Raw genomic sequence first — 20,444 nt, 5'->3', positions numbered from 1 at the left:
ATATATTTAATATTCAAACAATAACTAGAAAATAAATTTTACAATAAATATACTCTAGCAGAAACTTTATAATGAATTTGTTAATATATATTCTACAACAAAAATAATATGACGAATTTTACAGTATTTAATTAAAAGTTTTCAATGAGTTGATTAATTAAAAAAAATGACAATACAAATAAATGACTATAGTATTGTACGACATAAATAATAGGCTTAAATAGGTCTTTCATCCCTGCAAATATAGGTCATTTGAATTTTCGTCCCTGAAGTTACTAATCCTTCAAATCTGCCACTGCAAATATTAATCATTTGAAAAATGGTCCTAATTACATCTGATTAGTAACTTCAGGGACGAAAATTCAAATGACCTATATTTGCAGGGACAAAGACCTATTTAAGCCAACCACCTCTCCCAATCATCAATTGCAACATGGGCACCACGTCGCTAATGACAGCCCATCTCAGCAAAAAAAACCTAATTAGGACCAAAAGTCAAATGATTAATATTTGCAGTGGCAGATTGGAAGGATTAGTTACTTCAGAGACGAAAATTCATATGACCTATATTTGCAGGGACGAAAGACCTATTTAAGCCTGAATAATATAATGGATTAACTCATACAAATGAGTTGTAACAAATGCATTATTATCACTGATATGATAATATTAATTTATAGTATTGTACGACACAAGCTTGTTCAAAAAAAAGTATCGTACGACATAAATAATATAATGGTTTAACTCATACAAATGAGTTGTAACAAATGCATTATTATCACCTATATGATAATATAAATTTGAGATAATATAAGCTAGAATCTTAGAAATAATCTTGAATTTGAAGTTAGCCATTGCAGTAGGTCTGAATTGGCTAATTGTATCACCATTTAAAGTTTTTGGGATGAGAACCAAATTGTTGGAATTTAAGTTTGGTAGTAACCAATTTATTACCGTTGATATGATAATATAAATTATCTTTAATATGTTTATTATGATTTTAATGTCATATTAAGTTAAGATCGAGTGTTTAATGTTATAATAAGCTTAAGGATATGAGTTTTTTTTCTTCGAGAGATTGATATTTCTATGAATTTTTATATAAATAATTGTCGAGAAAATAGACAAATATATAGTACTATATATCATGTAGTGATGTCTTATTTATCTATTTGTTATGCATTTCTTTTATATCTGTGTATTAAATATTTTTTTTCCATTGTATAATTACAACGTAGTTGATGTGTGTAGATATGAGTTCATATCGTTGAGGAAATTAATCCAAGGTTAAAGTCAGTTGTCCTTCACACCGTCTTTAAAGTCAAGTTTTGTTTAGTTTTTGTTTTTTAAATTTGATTTGAATATTAATATTTATTTGTTTTTTTAGGGGAATATTTATTAGTTTGTTGCTATATTTAAGATGTGGATTATTTAAAAAAAATGTTTAAAACGTAGATGTTCACATAAATATGATTTGCAATGTATCATGTTTATGATAACTATGAATTTTCTCGCTTATAACTTGGATGATTCATATTTATAACTCCAATTTTTATGTTGGAGTAAGGTTTGAACAATTTGGAAAACCAATTTTTTATGGCAAAAATCAAACCGGTTTGAATTATGAAATTGAGTCAAAACAATATTTGAATTAAAAATTTGGACTAAAAACCGGTTTAAAATTGGGTTAATAATCAGTTTTAGAAAACAAGCAAAACCATGTACTAAAGATAATTTTAATCTTGTTTTCAACATTCTTCAGAATCAGAGGCCTCTTATAGTACCACCATCGGGGCTGCAACAGATTCAGAAGTAGAGTTTATAAATTATTTCTGAAATCACCATATTGAACTAAAATAATTAAATTGTAAGATATCAATATTCCTGACTCACAAACATTTTTACTAATTATGCACAGATCTAGCTCTTTTTCACTTACATCATTATTGAAGTATTCTATCAACATAGATTTTTTATTTTTGTCTTTCTCATCTAAATCTACAAGAACATGGGCGATCATGTAGTTCTCCATAATTTCTTGAGCAAGTTTAAACCACTTCCTAGAAAGAATAAACCAATTTCTATTCTTTACTGAAGTCGATTTCGTCGATTTCACTTCTATATACAATTTGGCTTTATCCCTAGCCTTTGCCGTGGCAGTCAAATCAAAATAGTCGTAGCCTTCTGTACCATTATTTGCCTAGTTAACAGTTGACTATCTTTAAATTTCTTATAGTAATACTCATAACATTTTTTTATTCTGCGGTATAACTATTTTTCCCGCTTAATAATTTGATTCACATCCATCTCCTTCATCTCATCCTTTCTAAACTGATGAAAGATTTCGTCTTGTACTTGTTCGTACTTCACATAGATTGCCGCTCTTAAGTCAAGTATGCATTTATTGGTCGGGTGGAGACCCTCAAATATGTCAACCATATCATTTCTAAATTTAGTTTCAGCTATAATAACAGGTGCCATATCATTGTTAAGTGAGATATATGATCTTGTCAGTATGAGGAAATAGAACAACGTTATTGTTTTTTGTTATTCTTCAAATAAAGATATATGATCTTATCAGAATGATGAAATATACAAATACTATGGGTTCTACAATAAACATATTACATCAAAATTTTACCTTAACACATATATTTTTTTTGAACAAGTACCTTAACACATATTATGTTAAAACTTTATAATAATAAAAATAACAACAACAATATATTTAATATTCAAACAATAATTAGAAAATAAATTTTACAATAAATATACTATAACAAAAACTTTATAATGATTTTGTTAATATATGTTCTACAACTAAAATAATGTGCGAATTTTAGAGTATTTAATAAAAAGTTTTCAATGAGTTGATTAATTCAAAACAAAAAAATATATATGACAATACAAATAAATGATGATAGTATTGTACGACATAAATAATATAATGGATTAATGGTTTAACTCATACACATAAGTTGTAATAAATGCATTATTATCACCGATATGATAATATAAATTTGAGATAATATAAGCAAGAATCTTAGAAATAATCTTGAATTTGAAGTTAAACATTGTAATCGGTCTGAATTGGCTAATTGTGTCACCATTTAAAGTTTTTGGGATGAGAACCAATTTGTTAGAATTCAAGTTTGGTAGTAACAAATTTATTACCGCTGATATGATAATATAAATTATCTTTAATATGTTTATTATGATTTTAATGTCATATTAAGTTAAGACTGAGTGTTTAATGTTTATAATAAGCTTAAGGATATGAGTTTTTACGAGAAATTGATATTTCTATGAATTTTTATACAAATAATGGTTGTGTTAATTTTTCATAAGTGTTTAATGTTGTTTAATAGTATAACGAGTGTTTAACTAATAGCTTAATGTCAGATTCTTCCATAAATTAGCTCAAATTCTTTTTGTTGTTTAAAAAACTTTGGCTAATGTACAATATTATATATTTAAGAACTCATTGTCGAGAAAATAAAAAAATATATAGTACTATATATCATGTAGTGATGTCTTATTTATCTATTTGTTATGCATTTCTTTTTTATCTTTGCATTAAGCATTTCTTTTTTCCATTGTATAGTTAAAACGTAGTTGATGTGTGTGGATACGAGTTCATATTCTTTGAAGACGAGAAAGAGTGGTTATATATATATATATATATATATATATATATATATATATATATATATATATTTATATATTAAACAATCAAATAAAAATCTGGCATAGAACAAATTCATAACAATATTTAACACAACAACCAACAATTTTGAACATTTACCAACAATTCAGTCAAATTTATCGCTAAACCTTGAGATTAAGTATCAAAGTTAAGTCAAACAAGATGGACAAAAGGATTAACATCATAGTGCATCTTTTTCATAAAAGGAAAAAACTGCAATATGCACCTCCTTCAACAACAGTTCCACATGTCTACATATTAGGTTTGTGGACGTCTGTGGCCAACTTTTACCCTACATGGCTCAAACTGCAATACGATTACGAACTACTTCAACGCACTAGAACCTCTTCACAATGATGCGTCTGAAGTATTTCGATAGTAAAAGGCCTGCAAGATAAACAATAACCCAAACCAAAGCTACAACAACTCATGCAGCATCCGAACACACGTAATAGAGAAACCCATCTATCATCATATTAAATACAATGATGACGACAGATGGTATCATGTTTCCCCGATTGAGATATGATATTACAACATAAACAACAACAAAAGTAGTATTCAAAATTATCAAAAAGTAGATAAAAAACTCTCCAGCTGGTGTGGTTGCAATGGTTCTCTTCAAACTATCAGCAGCAGGAGTGAGTGCTTCCTTCAAACGCTTGTCGACAACAATCGAAACAAATGAGACATAGGTGGCGTAGGTCATTACAGCAATCTGGAACAGTGCAGTTACATGCTTCAGGAAGTTATTGCGGCGGCCGAAAGTTGATTCGTTGGGGTTCGACAGAGGCATCTCGTGAGCGGGTGAGAGATAACATCGTACAACCATCATAAACTCACACACATAAAGTGGAGGTATCGGGGTTCGAACTCCGGTCATGACGTCTGGCCTAACAATTTCAGCATTTTTACCAGTTGAGCTAGAACTTATGAGACTATATTATCCTATTTTATAGACACTATCCTATTTTCTTTATCCACGCCTACTTCTTTGTACCAAAATTTAAAATATTAATGATTTACACTTTTGAACAGTAAACGGAACAACTTGTTAAAATAAAATAAAGAACTAACTGCATAATGTATTAAGCCTTTTGGCTATCAAGCTAAACTCAGTTATGTAGAAAATAATATATATTGATGGTCTTCAAACAAAAATGCAATAGCGTTATACCTAATTGTTGTGTAGCAAGTGTAAGTTAAAAGTTTTACTTGGATAGAAAAAAGGAGGTTGGATACTTTATAAGTAAGATGACTCGTAAATCCATTGCGTTAAGATTTTGGATAAAAGTGTGGTGTCTCTCTCACTTGTGTGATTGCTCTTGCCTAATGTCGGAAAGATTGTTGTGTAGCAAGAGTGAATTAGAAGTTCCACATCAATTAGAAAAGTTGAGGTTGAATATTTTATATTTGTTAGAAAAGTGGAGGTTGAACACTTTATAAATAATAGAACCTATAAACCAACTATAAACCAATTATCTTAAGGTTTTGAATAAAAATGTGCTATATTTTTCACTTATATAGTTGCTCATGTTTAATGTGGGTGGTCCCTTGGGCTCCCTTCGTGACCCAACAATAACCACACTACTATGATATCAGTTAGATAATTAATTCAAAGAACACTAAACTACTCACATGTCTAGGAATGACTTTATCTCTAACATAATTTTCACTGGTGCTGTTGTTTGATGTTTTATTTATGTAATTGCTGACTCGGTAACTTTTCACTCGTAGCACTCTTTATATTTTGATTGCCAAGTTTTTAATAATATATTTTTGACCTTTCTTTCAAAAATTATATATGACTTGTATGACTTCTTCATAACTTTAATTAAATTATTTCACACAATTAATTTTAACTTTGTTAGAAGGCTATATATGACTTAACAATGTGTTTTTTTTTTTTAAAAAAAAGTATTTTTTTTATGATGCTTAACAAAGTGTTATTGTTAACCAATAAAGTTATACTTTGTGCATTTTTTTAATTGAGATACTATACTTGGAAAATTTTCCCTATATACTCCTCCACCCCATCTATGTATATTTTTTTCTTTCCCCCTAGAAAAAATATGTATACTACTTTCGAAATGAGAAATATAACAAATTTATATTTGAGAATTTGATGTATGTAATTTAGACTATATAGATCAACTTTTCAAATAAACTTTTTGCTTATATTTTCCATTTCTCATTTTATTCCTAACAATTTTTAAATTGATAACTTATATAATTATCAATAGAAAACTCTCCTTTTTTTTCAAAACAAAAATTTTTTTTGTAAAATTTAATTAAAATCATTGGAAAAATGCATTCCAAAAATTTGCAATTAAAGAAAAAATTTCAAAATTAACAAAGAAAAGGTTACCCACAGTCAAATTTTGAAATGAGATTATTACAGATAGTTAAATTTGCTGATTTTATTTTTTAGTTACAAAATTTGCTGATAGATAGAGAAAAGCTCACATTTAAAACTTGCTGAATTTTTTTAGAGAAGGAAAAGCGAAAAAGTAAACTATTTAGGATAAGTTTAAATCTGTTTTTTTTTACTCCATAAACTTTTTACCCAAGGGTTGATGATGTATTTTCCCCATGAAGGCTGCTCACTATTTTAATCCCAAGATGATTGGTCATCTTTTAACCCAAAGAGGGAGAAAATAAGTAGATTTAGTGATTTCGAATAAATTGTTGTATCAATTATTGTATTGTATGAATTCTATTAATAAAATGAGATGATATTGTTATATTCATCAATTTTTGTTCATTCCTTTTAATTTTATATTTTATTTTATTTTCTAATTTTGTATTTAATGAATAAATATTAATTTAGTTCATTTCATTTTATTTATATTTGTATTTATTTAATGAATAATATCGTATCAAATAAAAGTTGTGATCGCGTGAATTCGAATAAAAATTGCAACAACGTGAATTCAAATAAAAAGTTTAATTAAGGTTTCGTTACATTACATAAACGACATGTATGTCAACAATTACATTACATTACATGCACCTTCCAACTACAACAATTGTCTTGCCCCTGAATTGGGAAATTCAAACTTGCTAAGCAGCAGGACTCCAACATACGATCAACATCTTGAATGATGGTATTCAAGTGTCAAAAGAATGAGGTGCATTCCTTGACACTTGAATACCAGAATTCAAGATGCTTATCGAATGTTGGACTCCTGCCGATTAACAAGTTTGAAAACATTACATGCACCTTCCAACTACAACAATTGTCTTGCCCCTGAATTGGGAAATTCAAACTTGCTAAGCAGCAGGACTCCAACATACGATCAACATCTTGAATGATGGTATTCAAGTGTCAAAAGAATGAGGTGCATTCCTTGACACTTGAATATCAGAATTCAAGATGCTTATCGAATGTTGGACTCCTGCCGATTAACAAGTTTGAATTGCCCCATCCAGAGTAAGACAATTGTTGTACTTGGAATGTGCATTCCAACTACAACAATTGTCTTACCTTTGAATAGGGTAAATTCAAACCTGCCAAACAACATCACTCAAACATTTCACTCGGCATTCATGTTTTTCTTTGAAAAGAATAAATTTTTGTAAGGCTTGCTTTAGATGATGGTATTCAAGTGCCAACGAAATGAGGTTCATTCTTTGACACTTAATACCTTCATCTAAACCAGTCTAACAAGAATTTAATCTTTTCAAAGGAAAAACATGAATGCCGAGCGAAATGCTTAAGTTATGGCCGTTTGGTAAGTTTGAATTACCCCATTTCATAGGTAAGAGAATTGTTGTAGTTGAAATGCACCTTACCCTAACTAATGACGATCTTCTGACGGAATCAAGCTGTTGATGATATCTTAAGTTGATCTCAACAACGTCACCTGCATATCGATCCACGGGAACATGTTGTGCTCCCAAAACATGCTCGTCACGTTTTCGTCGTTCTTTAATTCCACCCAAGTGAATGATACCCTCCCCTCGTCGAGCGTTGGACGTTTATACCGAACGTGTTCCACCCTCCTTGTGTCTCTGGTGCTGACTCCTTGGTTGAATTCAGCGAGTTCATCCTTTAGACCTCTTAACGTTACATCAAGGCACCGAACTTTCAACCTCTGCGGTTCTCCGCCGTTGCCAAACAACAATTGTCTTACCTTTGAATAGGGTAAATTCAAACCTGCCAAACAACAGGACTCAATCATTTCACCCGACATTCATGTTTTCCTTTGAAAAGAATAAATTTTTGTTAGGCTTGCTTTAGATGATGGTATTCAAGTGCCAACGAAATGAGGTTCATTCCTTGACACTTAATACCTTCATCTAAACCAGCATAACAAGAATTTAATCTTTTCAAAGGAAAAACATGAATGCCGAGCGAAATGCTTGAGTCCTGGCCGTTTGATAAGTTTGAATTACCCCATTTCAGAGGTAAGAGAATTGTTGTAGTTGGAATGCACCTTACCCTCTAATGACGATCTTCTGGTGGAATCAAGCTGTTGATGATATCTTCAGTTGATCTCAGCAACGTCACCCGCATATCAATCCACTGGAACATGTTGTGCTCCCAAAACATGCTCGTCACGTTTTCGTCGTTCTTTAATTCCACCCAAGTGAATGATACCCTCCCCTCGTCGAGTGTTAGACGTTTATACCGAACGTGTTCCACCTTCCTTGTGTCTCTGGGTTGACTCTTTGGTTGAATTCAGCGACTTCATCCTTTAGACCTCTTAACGTTACACCAAGGCACCGAACTTTCAACCTCTGCGGTTCTCCGCCGTTGAATTGTGCATGAACGTCGATCCACCCAACCATTGCTTCAAATCTACACAATAAGAAATTAAAAACAATCAATGAAAAACTCATTCAAACAATTCAAAAAAACACTTGGAGTGCAAATTATACATAAACCCTAAAACTCATAACTACAACATTAACATGCAAACATCCAAACACCCGAAAATCTAAACATTTAAGCAACACAAGTCATTTACATGAAAACATTGTATGATTTCTTGCCAAAAACACCAAAATTTAAACAAACTCTAAATCTAAAAAATTTCTAATTTATGATAAAAATATAACATATAAACATAAAAGGTTAATGGTGTTTGATCATGAAAACTTACTTGTTATTGGAGTGTTGTTTGATTTGAACTTGAAGGAATTTTGGATTTGGGTGATTTGAAAGAGATTTTTGAGATTTTAGATGAGAAATGAGGAAATGAGGTGTTCTGCCTTGTTTAAGACAGCACATAGTGCAAGTTAACTAACGCGCGCTAGTTAACTCACGCAACGTATGTTAAGTGGCGCACTGATTGACACTTGCGCTAGTTAACTAGCACAAGGACATTTTTGGCATGGCTGCAAGGCGCGAGTAAAATGTGCAGGGTGAATAGCAGTATTATCAAATTAAAGCCCTATCTTGTTGAAAAGAAAAAAAAAATGATTATGAAGCCCTATCATGCTGAAAAGAAAAATAAAATTGAAGGGAAAGAGGATAAAGCCTGCGAGTTGGACACATGATCATAAAATTACCAACACCGAATACTACCACTCGGCCAGTCTACATATTTAAAATTATTACCGTGTTATTAGTATATAATCATTTTTTCCATGAATACATATATAAAAAATATATATTTTGGACACCAAAATTTTGGAGGTCCAGTTATGCAGAGCTGTTTGCACTGTCAAAGCTCTGATTTGAACCTTAAAATGTGCACGTATAAAAGAAAACATAAAATGTGTGGTTTGATAGAATTATCGTTATAAGAGACTACAATACTTAACTCCAGATTACCATGACTGCTATCCAATGAGAATCAGAGGGTTATCACACATAAAAAATGATTTTCTCTATACATACTCTACATTTAAAAAAAGAGAAATGATATTTGTACAATTATTTTGTGACAACTTTCTCTCTCATACTCACGTTATTCTCTTATTTTCTCTCTCCATTGTTTTTGACTAATGAAAAGAGAGAAAAAAGAAGTTATCATAAAAGTTGTATCAAATGGTTGTTCAAATATCACTACTCTTAAAAAAAAAACGTAAATTTTATGGTTAGAAAAAAACTATATATATATGCGATTTTTTAGAAGTGACGCGTAAAAATACTACCTATGTATTAATAAAAGTTGATTATTGTATTAATTTTTTAGGAATGCTAGACTACGTAAAAAATACTAGCTAAAATGAAATTTATTAAAATCATAGTGAATCCTAACCAGCACAAGGAATGTTAGACTAGGTGTCATATTATAATCATTTTTTAATATGCAAATATATTAACAAACACAAGAAACCAGTCATAGGCTCGTAGCACATCAACATAAATATAAATAATATTGACGATTAAGAGAGTGGTGATTAGTCAATTACATACACAATATATACCAAAAAGAGCACCATCGGTGCTATACTATATCCAAAGAGAACATTGTTAGTGCTATACTATATCGATCTAAAAAAAAAGCACTATATCAAAAAAAGAACACATCAGTACTCAAGAGTTAAGTTATTTTAGTTAACATTAGTCGTCTCAATCTCCTCTCCTTCATTTCCATCAACAAGATACAAACCAGCTTCCAAATCTGGTTCATCCAAAGATAACTCTACTAACTCAATTACAAAAAAAAAAAAACAGAAATCAAAATAATATAAAAAAACACACGTATCCGTGCGTATCGGAACAAATAGAAGTATCATCCGCGTATCCGGGACGTATCGAAAAGTATCGGATAATTATTTTTTTAAAAAATAAAATTTAATATTCGGATACGTATCGGGCAGGTAACGGTGCAGGATACGCAGGGGATACGATACATCATCCATTTTGAAGTATTGGGGCTTCACAAATAACAATATATTGACAAGAAAAAACTAATACACTTTAAAATTTGAAAGAAGTCTTATTGAAAAGGACAATAAAAAAAACTCGAAAGATCTTATATTCATTACTGGAGGTAGTAACTTGTACCGTCGACAAAGTCTTATTTCAGAATAAATATACAAATAAAAAATGTTTGGACATACTCACATAAATTGAGAAATATAAATGAAAAAGATATATATTAATCACATTATTCAATTATTTTATCTTTGAATCTTTTCAATTTATATGTGTGTCTTAATTCTTTAACTAAGAAGTGGCAATCAAACCCTGCCTTACAAGTGGTGTGCTTTGAATTGATCATTGCTGGCTGAGCCAACTCATTTTGTTCAAATATTCATGGGATACAGAACAAAATGGTCCTTATTCTTCTTTTCCCCTAATATCCTTTAGTTTTGTGGTTGCTTTTATATTTTATTTTGTGTGGTGGAATTGTATAGAAGAGAGTGATTAGATGTTAAATTTCCATTTGAAGAGACTATACATAATGTTTTCGTAGTGCATTTATGTGTTAACTTTTTCTATTCAAACAAGACCTATTGTTGATTAAAACGTGAATGCTTTGCATTTGCCGACATAATTGGTGTGAGTTGCAAATTATGCAAGTCAAGTTCATTAAGGCATGTTTGTAACAGTTGTCTCCACTCTAAAGTATGGACCATTTTTTAAAGAGGAAGCTCAATTAGAGTTTCTGGTCAAGTAACAAATATTGCATCGATCATGTTAATTACGTGACGATGTTATACAACATAATAATGACAAAATGTTGTATCTAAAGTCTGACATGAAGGACAACGTACGTATTCAGTTTATATATATCATGTAACAAGGTTGTACACTTTGTACTAGTAGTATTCGGCAAGCAATTATATATATTCAGCTTATATCATGTACTAAAAGAATTGTGAAAAATAAAAACATTTTTTTATTTTTTATTTTAAGGTTAATAGGTCTTTACCCCCTGCAATATAGGTCATTTTAGGTTTTTCCCCTATAAAATATTTGTTTTGATTTACCCCCCTTCAATTTCTTTTTGTTTTGATTTACTCTTTAATAGGTCAAACAAAAATGATTTTTTTTTTCAAGAATTTTTTCGTTTTTGTTTGGCCTATTAGGGAGTAAATCAAAACAAAAAAAAATTACAAGGGGGTAAATAAAAAAAAATTATTTTACAGGGGGTAAAGACCTATTAGTCTTGTTTTTATAAAAATAATCGGGTCGAAGGGATGATTTGCCTTGCCCTCAACTCGACTCGCGAGTGAGGTTGGAGAGATCAAATACTTTCATTCACCCTTTCATGTTTGCCATTTTTTGGGTCGATAATATATCGGACCGAACCGAATCCATGTTGCCATCTCTATGATTTAATAGTTGGGAGGGCAATAATATATGGAAGTATGTTCTAAGTTAGATCATACCTTTTATCCGTTGTCAGAGGTAGTATATGTAGCTAACTGATATTATTAATATTGTCAAGATGATGTTGATCAGTACTAAAAATGAAGTCCAAACTTTGATTCCAGCTAACAAATTTGTCTTGCTATCAACTAAAAAGTCATACTTTTATCTCTCAAATTTATTGCATCTGCAAAAGAGATTATGGTGCATATTATTCAACGGGATTCTAAATAAGGTAGTTTGGCTTCTCATGGAAGCTATTTTGGCAAAGGATCCTACTCTCCTTGACTAATAAATAGTTAGAGAAGGGTAATGTTCAAGGGCTCAGTAACTCTATCTATCTAGTGTTAGGTGTGACTTTTTTTGTGTACGTTTTTTTTAGGGGTGTTTCTATGTACGTTGTTTAGCATACAGTTTCTTGATTAATATGGCTTGGGTTGTGGCGTGGCTATCATGCATGCCAGCTGAAGGTAAGGAAATATCTAAGGGTTTGGTGCTCAATGTGACTTGGAAAATCCACCTATGAGTTACACTATTAAAAAGTTATATTGTAACTAAAATTTTGATATAATCACTAAAATTAGTGGCGAAAGTAGAATTTCTTTAATTAATGGTCTTCTTTTTAAGGAATGTATTTCATATTTCTTACACTATATTGACAAAAGATCCTTACAATTCTAGGTCATATCTATGCAACTCATTCATATTTTGCTTCAATGATAAAAGTTCAAAAACTCATCTCATCTTCTAATTACAAAGGGTTGAAGAGCTCGTCCAATTATGCGTTTGATTTAAATGGAAAGTATAAACCAAAAATTGTATGCAAAAACCGCACTGATAAGAAAACACAAATTAGCAAATTTAATTTCCTCAATCTAAATTTTCACCACCAACTTAACTTCTGGTTGCGGGTACACACAATATTGTACGTACTAGTCAGTATCACTCTATTAATTTGCGGACTTAATTGCCCCATTCTGGTAATAAATCAAGACCAAGATGGGAACACAAAATCTTCAATGAGTGATGTGGCACAAAATGATAGAGTTGAAAAGAACACGTATTAAGATAATTTTTTGGCAATTGGCAACTGAACTGATGATTAATCGTTATTAACAGGAGAAAAGACAATAAAAAGTAGGAAGAGTAAGATATGATTGAATTAAAGAATGAGCTAAGCAAGGTCCACCACAAAGTTGATGCATGACACAAGGTACAGCACCAGTCTCCGATAAATCAAATCAACCATATAATAAACCAAATCATACATATATCTAGGACACCATTATGGGGCAATCATTGGCTAATACATTTGATGTTAGCCACTGAAAAGTACGTATGTATAAAAAAGCAGAGAAATGGGGAATCATATCTAGGTCTAGGTGGTCGAAATTGGCACCCCCCCATGCCCATGTAATAAACATTGATCATTTGATTGACATTGATATAAAGCGCGAATTAATTAAGAAGACAGAGTTGATATGGATACAAGTTGACAAATACTCTAATGAGGTTTTAGGAGAGTGAATGATTTTAATATTATCCTAATGGTTTTATGGATACAAATTGAATAAAAGTAAGATGAATCTACATTTCGTGTATGATATCTCAATCAATTTTAAAGGTTGTAAGCGTTCCTATTAATCATTTAGTGTTGTTTTGATGACCTTATCTTTGAGCCGACTATGTATAAATCGATACAATATATACTACTAGAAAGAGTTGGAATATCAACAGAAATTTAGAGATGGAAAAAGGAAAATAAATTCATCTCTAATTTCATTGCAAAGCGTTAGAGATGCCAAATTTGATGAACGATTTTATTTTTTCAGTCTTTGATTTTCCTTGTAATTTTAACTTTTTTCAGTAGATATTGTTATCGAACTTGAAAGTTAGTTGAAGATTCGACTAATAGCTCTTAATAGTGGTATATTTTTCTCCAGGCGATTACATTAAGTAAAGAACTTTGTCCCTCGACTGTAAGCTACTTAACTCATCTAAAGAGTTTGTTGTTAAGTACATACTTTTGGGGTTTTCGAGAACTACTTAATTAAGAAAAACACAATTAAAATGAAAAACATTAAATTGTGAGTAAAAATTAAAGTTTTATTAATTAAGTAGCTTGTCTAAGATGAAATTTATACGGGGTATTTATTGATAATGTGTTAGAGCACATAATTTTATTGGCTATGAATGTGGCTTACAAAGACTAGTCTGACTTCCGTTATTCGACTAAACTCTTACGATAATGTGTTTTTTTTACCGTTGATAGGTGTGTGTGTGGGACCCTACACGTTTGATCTTATTTCCGTTATTTCACAGTGTTTTATAGTATTCATTTCTATTACTTCGAGCTAAAAACATGAGTCTTTGAGTACCAATCATTTTCAATTCCTCATGCCTTTGATCAATTCTAACACCCCATGACCTTCGTAATCCTTTGTATTCACCTGTCCATAGTTCGACTGATCCATCAGTTGATTATATGGGCATCTTCTAACTCTTAACTTAGTTTTTTCGCCTAACAACTTAGATTATTTTTAGATGTAATTAAGTAAATATATAAGAATAATTAATGATGTGTATTTTGAATCCATATTTGTCTTTGGAGAATAGAAGATAGTGTTAGAGTATTATGATCCTCTATTTGATAAAGGTGGTGGCTAGGGTTAAGCCCTATATGAGAAGTTAGTTATGTATAATGCATTCATTTGATGATGGCAAGTGACCTTTCGACAGACTAACCAAGAACATACCAACTCATCCCGGATCATCCATATAATATATTGTCGATCCCACTTAGTGAGATAAGATTTAATTATTGTTGTTGTTGTTGTATCCATATAATATATAGTCCAAATTATTAATATCAACTCATTTAATTGATTAATTAAATAATTAATCCAAGTGAGGTCTTTAAAGGTACACCCTAACAAGTGGTTTATTACATCACACCTTATCTACATCTACCTAGCTATATGCATGGTGGCACATCCGTTATAGGATTGAATTAACATGGGAACAAGCCAACCAAGTATTGTGCATGCATGGTAATGTTATCTTTCAACACAATCATAGGCAACTTTTAGAACAACCCTTTGGCTCACTTATTTGCGTAAAGCCTTCAAATACTTATCTTGAGACGCATACTCATCCTATAATGCCTATGGTGCGTTGGCCCATTTCTTTCACAATATTGCGTTAGTGCATTTTCCTCCGCCTACCATTTCCCTTTATTAATTGTGGTTATCTTCCAAAAATATATAACTTAAATAAATAAATCAACAAAATTGAACCATTTCAAACAAATCATCCATAATTTTCGTCTCTACATCAGAACGCGACATTTAATTAAAAGCACAAAACGAATTAACAACACATACATAAAAGGTTGATCAAGCTTTTTTTTTTTTTTTTTTTTTTTTCTGTGGAAGAATTGATAGAAAGATAAGTAAATTAAATAATAGAATATATACAAATCCTAGCTAACCTTTGTCGTCCCTTTGCTCTTTTTATAGTAGTATGTACCTTTTATTTTGAGACCTACGATATGTCTACCTTGCAATTGAGGCTACCACAAAATATGAAGTGGTGGGGTTTCATTTTATTTCATATAAAAATACCTTATGTATATAATAATTTCATACAAAATATCAAGACAATCTTAATGGAGAAAAAAAAAAATCAATTTTATCATAGTGATTTTTTTTTGTCTGGCAGTTTTTAATATCATATTGATTAAAAAATGTGTACCTTCCTACCAAAAACTAAACCTAATTAATCTATAGGACACGTACAATACAAACAATTACCTAATTACACAAATGACCAATCACTATCGTAACGGTTACTACTTCAGTTAGAACAAGCTATTCTACCTGGTACTGGTAGATTAGACAATAGTGAAAAAGGAGAAAAAGTGCTTTTTTATAATAAAAAATGCAAGAGATGGAAGAAAAGACAAATAAACATGTGGGTTCCCTTGGCATTAAACAATTCACGTTTCAGCACTTTTATTCTGTTTTTGACGTTGGCTTATATGTCTCAAATGGTTGATATTTTGAGCAAACGTTCGTAAGTAAATTTTAATTAAGAGTCAATCTTCATTGTATTGCGTTCTAATCCAGATGTTCAATATTTAATTAATTTCTAATTATTAGCATAATGGCATTGCTTTTAACACTTTTCCTTTTGTGATGGAATGGGATTTGACTAGATTAGATTAGTATCCTTTAATAATATAGTGTTCGCTATTTTTTTCTTCTAATTAGAACGATGCCGTTATCAAGATGAACATTAATTGTTTTTAAATTGAAGCACTTTTAGGGAGGGCTTATCTGTCCCTTTGTATATGACACATGAAAAAGCAAAGAGTACCCATCCCTTCACATTTATACATCATGGATTTACTTTTGATAAATATTTAACTATAGATGATTTGATGACTATAGCAATTGACATAATTTTTATGTATGAATAGACATATATATTAGTATAAGTAGTAGTTAATAGTTATGTTAGGTTACTTAAAAAAAAAATAGTTATGTTAGTTTTCAGAGTTAGAACTTTCGACCTCTTTAAAAAAAAGAATTTCAAATCTTCTTTTTAAAATTCATTCGATGTCCTTTAAACTGATCCGTGCATAAGGTAACCCAAATCCTTACTTTAGGTGTTTGAAAAATACATTTTTTGAAGGTCTTTGGCCTCTAAACAAAAAAATAATAAAAAAAATACAATTATTTGACACTAATAAGCCAAGTGATATTTTCCATAACTTCTAACTCACAGTTTGTTAGGCGCAGATACGGACTGTCCTACCTTGGGATTGCAAGTTTGAATATCTAATTGGGGATATGCATATAGTTGTTTTTATGTTATTTTTCTTACATAAAAAAAAATCTCATGATTTAGGCCTCTAAATATGTTGAGCTTGTTAAGAGTGTTCCTTAACTTGTTGTATAGATAGCTATGATTAAAATATTTCTTAAAAAAAATATAAATTAAAATAGAAGTGTAGCTATCACGTAAATCATTGTATAGTACCAAACAACAAAAATACTAAAACAATTCGTTTTCATTAATACTGGAACATCGATTACGTATACAAGGAAAAGTGAACTTGAAATGAGTTTGACTGAGGGATACACTAAGAGAAGAGAGAATATACTACGTTATGTTACACGTAGTAGTAGTAGTACAATTATGGGAGTGATATGATACATGGCCAAAGCTTAGGAATATTGCTATATAGCTTGCTTATATGACCATTTTTTTTGCCAATTACACCGAATTTAAATCACACACCTTTACATTAATTAATAAAGCTAAATACTTATACCAGAGACTAAGCACCCTTCTTGCATTTTACAATATTATATGAAATTGATAGTTTAGGTTAAGATTTTTTCTTTTTCAATTTTTATTTTCCCGGTCATGGATCCCATGTTAAAATCAGACTTTGCTACCGGCACCTCCACCTGCACGATTGGGATCTGTTCCAATCTTCACAACATCAATTATATGACCACCACTCAACTCTTGACCCTTCATTGGTGCCTCTACCACTGGTGTAGCATTTCTATATATCAAATACACCACCATCTGAATTATGCCGAACACAAATCCAAGTGTGTTTGGTAGCTGCATATATATCATCCAAAAAGAAGAAAAGATTCAATTAATTATTTAATAACTTGTCCTATATGTAAATTTTTCTAATTAAAATTGGTAGGGGTCCATATAGCACTTAGATGTTTCTTTTCATGGAAACTCCACATTAATGAAGCACATTCAAATTTAATTTCTTTTTTTCTAAAATTATTTCAACATTATCAAATATAAAGTTAAAGGGAAAGTGGATTATGAATATTGACTTACAGCAACATAGTAATCCCTGAGGAGAAGGCCATAGAAGAACCACATAACAGCATTGATAGTTAAAAAGAAGGACAAGAAAAATGGCATGTATTCAACGCTCCTTGACCTTATGACTTTGCTCTGCATGGAAGGAAATCATCATAAAAATTATTTATTTAATTATCATTTGCTCATTTAATTGGGAAAAAATAAATTAAGAATACTTACAATGACGAAGAGAGGTGCAGCAAATACACTTATGTTGAAAACAAGGCAAATCCATCCAATGATAGCAAGACGTTTTGCTCCCTTTGAAAGGTAGAGAGTTGATAGAAGCATGGCTCCAAACCCAAACACATTCAGCAAGAGAAGTAGTTTTATGGTTGAAAGCTGTGAGAAATGAAAAAAAAATAAATTAGTACAATTTTAAAATTAGTGTAAACTTATTTATGAGCTTAAAAGAAATATGTATACCCTTTGTTTCTTTGGGGCATAAATTAGGAACATTATAATGTAAGCTGATTCAACAACAATTCCAAAAGTGTTAATGGTGATGAGAAGAAGAGCAGATTCTCTTTTGACAAATGCATAGTAGATCCAAAGCATTGCACTGAAAAGTGCCACAACATAAGGAAGTGCCTGAAATCCTTCAGCAGATTTCTTCTTGAAGATTACGTAAAAAGTTGGCCTGCAAATATATATACGTTTAGTAAATTATCACTTCACTTCACTTTGTTCAATTAATTTACAAGAAAACAAAATGGTTACTTACAATGGTGAGAGGAACACCGCAAAGGAAATGATGTTGCCTGTAAAAACAAACAAGAAATATCCATCACCACTTGTTAACAAATGACTACTTTTATTATTGTTTACTATAGCATTTGAGTTGAAAATAAAAATATGACATATCGCCATGCAATATATATATATATATATATATATATATATATATATATATATATATATATATATATATATATATAATATGTTAATATGTTTCCAATTAACATGCTCTATAACTAAATAAATTTTTACTCTAAGAAGAATATTTGGACAACAAAAGCTAACGTTAAATTTGATGTATATGATCCAACAAGCATAACAAACTAGATGAAGAAAACCGCTTATAAAAAGAAACTAGAAGATGATATTGATGAATAAGGAGAAGAAGAAAATGATGATATAAATGAGGGTGGGGGTGATAAAGAAAGAAGTGGATTAAATTAAAATTTAAAGTGTATATATAACACTAATTAATGAAAAAAATTGAAAAGCAATAATACATGCATGGCTTATGGCTAGAGCTGGTGGTATATTCTACCTATAATGCCGAAAACAAAAGCCCAAGATTCACGAGTCATGGCCATTTCTTGTTGAATATAATAAAACTATTTGTAAATTTTGGAATAGTTAAAAATATGTGTCACACAAACACTATCTCTCTATCTCAAAGTGAAAACCCTCAATTCAAGCTATCTCAAAAGCTCTCTTTCTTTCTCTCTCTAAGTTCCACGAGTCGATATGCATAGAATGAGAGTGTATTTATAGTGCTAAAAAAGTACTCACTAGTTGAGCATGGTCAAGTTGCAAACGAAATTGCGAAGTATCAATGAACCTTTAGTATTTATTTTTTTGAACCTTTAATTTAATTTAAAACACTAAACTACTTTCCAGTTGTTCATCCCAAATGCCATTCACTTTGTCCAAATACACTTTTTTACCCTATTACACTCTTTTACCTCATTTGGTTTAAACCATTTCAACATACACCCCTCTCATGGGGTAACTCGTGCCATTACTAGTTACAATACACAAAATTACGTTGGGCCCACCAATCTTCTTTCTTATGTGTCACCCACCAAGTGGTTTAAAGCCTTACAGCTCATACAAGGTGCTAATACACTTGTGTAACCAATTCCATTGCCTCCTTCCTATTCCAAAGGGTCAGGGTGCTCTTGTGACTCCTCTAACTCTCCTATACGGATTTTTTTACCTTAAAAATGTTACGGTGGTTACCTCGATATCCATTTTGGCATCATATACACCTTTTTCTATATTCTTCTCTACAATTTAGTTTATATGAGTGTGTAAAATTCGTCGATAAAAATAACATTCGTATGTAATATAAATGTATTCAAATCACACATATAATTACATTCTTTTTCTCTTAATCCTTCAATTTTTAGGAAAAATCGTTACAATAATCTAGAGTTCAACTCGAAGATAGGTAAAATCTGACAAAAAATTATTTCAACTAAAATTTAAACTCAAGGTTTCTCAAACGATCGTCAATTAACCACTTAAACTTAAATAATTTGGTTACGCATATCATTACTATGTGAATGATTTTGAGTGTATGGAATTTTATTTCGGTGTAATCTGTACGTATTAATTGGAACATTGAAGGAGTTTAAGAACGATATTGTGGGTAACAATTTATCTCCTGATCCAGGGTGGGTCGAAGAGGTTGGCCTAGTTGGATAGCACTTTTTTGCTTTATTTTGACGCTCATCTTAGGATGAGAATGAGTAGGAATAGGAGTGGTGGTAATGAAATAGATGTTGTGTAACCAAATAACCAATCTATTTATCGAGGTAAAAAAGA

At 30.8% G+C, this 20,444-nt stretch overlaps 1 protein-coding gene across 1 annotated transcript; it reads right to left on the bottom strand.

Annotated features, from left to right (window-relative positions):
* Nucleotides 1–17,037: 17,037 nt before the first annotated feature.
* On the bottom strand, nucleotides 17,038–19,366 carry LOC25501985 (bidirectional sugar transporter SWEET13). Its single transcript, XM_013591502.3, has 6 exons — nucleotides 19,162–19,366; nucleotides 18,610–18,646; nucleotides 18,312–18,525; nucleotides 18,066–18,227; nucleotides 17,859–17,978; nucleotides 17,038–17,621 (listed from the first exon to the last, which is right to left on the bottom strand). The coding sequence occupies exons 1-6, from the start codon at nucleotides 19,205–19,207 to the stop codon at nucleotides 17,433–17,435; spliced, it is 768 nt and encodes a 255-aa protein (XP_013446956.1). The 5' UTR covers nucleotides 19,208–19,366; the 3' UTR covers nucleotides 17,038–17,432.
* Nucleotides 19,367–20,444: the final 1,078 nt, after the last annotated feature.

Source organism: Medicago truncatula, chromosome 8 (genome assembly GCF_003473485.1).
Source record: "Medicago truncatula cultivar Jemalong A17 chromosome 8, MtrunA17r5.0-ANR, whole genome shotgun sequence".
In the NCBI taxonomy this organism is placed as follows: Eukaryota; Viridiplantae; Streptophyta; class Magnoliopsida; order Fabales; family Fabaceae; genus Medicago; species Medicago truncatula.
The sequence above is the reverse complement of the archived record's forward strand: the minus strand, read 5'-3'. Positions and strand labels throughout refer to the sequence as shown.

Coding starts and splice junctions, on each gene's coding strand:
- LOC25501985 (XM_013591502.3), bottom strand. CDS start 19,207: ATGGCCATGACTCGTGAATCTTGGGCTTTTGTTTTCGGCATTATAG. Junction 17,979..18,065: donor CTGCACCTCTCTTCGTCATT/GTAAGTATTCTT, acceptor CCTTCCATGCAG/AGCAAAGTCATAAGGTCAAG. Junction 17,622..17,858: donor TCAGGGATTACTATGTTGCT/GTAAGTCAATAT, acceptor ATATATATGCAG/CTACCAAACACACTTGGATT.